General features: G+C 43.9%; 1 protein-coding gene across 1 annotated transcript in view; it reads left to right on the top strand.

Moving 5' to 3' along the window:
• Positions 1-1,685: 1,685 nt before the first annotated feature.
• Positions 1,686-2,491, top strand: part of LOC132446762 (PDZ domain-containing protein 7-like) — a 13,149-nt gene continuing 12,343 nt past the window's right edge. Inside the window, exon 1 of the mRNA XM_060037215.1 lies at positions 1,686-1,737. Within this exon, the coding sequence (XP_059893198.1) occupies positions 1,686-1,737 (52 nt within the window). The remainder of the gene's footprint in view (positions 1,738-2,491) is intronic.

Below are 2,491 nucleotides of genomic sequence, written 5' to 3'. Positions count from 1 at the left end.
TTCACTGATATTCATATATATATATATGCATATTGTTGGTTTAAATATATTTATAATAATGCACTAACAAAATATTTAAGACTATTTTATATATATTAAATATTGTAAAATTAGTGTTTGGTTGTGTGAGTGTGTTTGCATAAGTTCATGCTCGTTTGTGTGTGTGTGTGTGTGTGTGTGTGTGTGTGTGTGTGTGTGTGTGTGTGTGTGTGTGTGTGTGTGTGTGTGTGTGTGTGTGTGTGTGTGTGTGTGTGTGTGTGTGTGTGTGTGTGTCACACACAGGGCCCTATTTTAACGGTCTGAAACGCAAGTGGAAAGCGCAAAGCGCAAGTAGCTTTGTGGGCGGTTCTACGGCGCTATCGCTATTTTACAGGCGGATAAATGACACTTGCGTCGCGGCGCAAGTGTCAAAAGGGTTGGTCTGAAGCAGCCTAATTACCCGTAGGTGTGGTTTGGGCGTAACGTCCAACAAACCAATGAGAGTGCCAGCTCCCATCCCCTTTAAGAGCCATGAGCGCATTTGAATCGGACGAGTTGATATTTTGACAGCGCGTCTGCAGTCTCCGATGAGACAGATGCACATGAATTTCAAACTGCAAATGGCTCAGTTTATTGCCAAATAATATGGCCTAATTCACACATGGAATAAGGGGTTTTCTTCCACAACTTCAGAAATACTGAGTCCTCAAATAAATTTCGCCAAAGAAAACGTAAATAATATAACATATGATATGCGGTAACTGATCTATTTAATGAAATACGCAATACATTATAAACATTGTTTCTTATCAGTATTGTATGCTATCCTAATATGCATGTGTCTCCGCGGTAATAGACATTGCCATTGATTGTATTATGCGTTACGTGTTTAGTTTGCGTGTGTTTAAACAGAGCACACACGCGCGCCCGCATTCATTCATTCTTTTTAACACTCACTCGCGGTAAAACAATGTTTTTCACGATCAAATACTCATCAATCCTAAAAGTTATGGGCATGTAGGCCTATACGATGTCTGTGTCAAGAAAATATGTGTTTGCTGTACGGTGTTTGCAGATGCATTGATTTAAAAGTACAACTTATTACCGCTGCATCAGCTGTTCTTTCCCAAATAATTTACCAAGAATGTGCGGCTAGGTAGATGAGAGAAGCAAAGTGTATGCGCGAGGTGCACAAGCAATCCGTATGCATCGCATGCGCATGCAGGCTATGCATCCGCCCTTAAAATAGCATCTGAACAACGCGCCACTGACTTTAAACCAGGTATTTCCTGGTCAGTAGCGCAATGGTATTCAGCAACGGCAAAATAGCGTTTGCGCCAGAACACGCCTCCTCCTTCCGCCGAACCGCCCCTTGGGGCGCATGATCAATCCCTAATTTACCGGCGAGTGGCGCTGGTGGGAAAAGAACGCTCTGCGCCAGTTGTAAACTAGCAACGACACATGCGCCAGTGACTAAGTCACTTGCGCCGGATGCAAGATAGGGCCCACAGTGTGTTTCGTGACTAAAATGACTATAATGACTTAATATTGCAAAAATATGGCAACCGAGTCTCCGTCCTCATTTCTACACATTCCCCTACAAAATGAAGAAAACATATGTTAATTGTACACAAGAGGCTGCTGCAAATGGTTATGACTCACGGAGATACCTGATATTCTTAGTTCAAGAGCGTCGTTCGAATAACATGTCAGCTCTTCAGATCCACGTACTCACCACTCACCTCACACTCACTGAGTGTGAGGTGTCTATATGAAATACAAGTATATGAAACACGGCTCCTATATCAAACCCGGATCGTATGAAACAACCCTTAAGGAATGTTAACGAGGTGTGAGTCACTCCTCGTTTGTGAACCAGGTGTGAGGCGGAGCACACGCACACACCCTGGTGGAGAGCAGGTGGATGTTCAAAACATCCGCGCGTTCACCGAAAGGTGCAATCAAGTCGTGCGCACGCCCTCTCTTCACAGCTATATAAATAGTCTGTGACAGCCGACAACACGCTTGAACTCGTGGTCAGCAGCCAATCACGGAGCCTGTGCTTCGCTCCGTGAGGTTTCGAGACGGAGTCATCAGAGACTCTGGCAGGAAGTTATGGTCTGGGTTCCATTTTTGAAGTATTCTTGTTATTTTCAGATAAATAATAATAATGTTATATTTTTAAGTAACATTCTAAGTGTTTACCAATCTCATCAATCCATTAAATGGAAAGCACTGCAGGGTGTAGGTGTAAGCCCGGTGCTACCGCAAGCCCCTTCGGCAAGGGCTTACGTTACAGGAAGGGCTTACTGGGATGTAGTGGGGGCTTTCACAAGGTTCGGTAAATCAGGGTGAGAGAGCTATTCCTGCTCAACAAAAAGTCCACCACCAAATAACAACAATTACAACTCTATCTCTCCCGCCCTCTCCCTCTCTATCCATCTAATTCTGCCTCTCTCTTTCCCCATCTGTCACTCTCTCTCCCTCTTTCTATCCACTTGTTTTCTGCCTC

The sequence above is a fragment of the Gadus macrocephalus genome, chromosome 18 (assembly GCF_031168955.1).
Source record: "Gadus macrocephalus chromosome 18, ASM3116895v1".
In the NCBI taxonomy this organism is placed as follows: Eukaryota; Metazoa; Chordata; class Actinopteri; order Gadiformes; family Gadidae; genus Gadus; species Gadus macrocephalus.
Note: the sequence above shows the minus strand (reverse complement) of the source record. Positions and strands in the feature narration are given on the sequence as shown.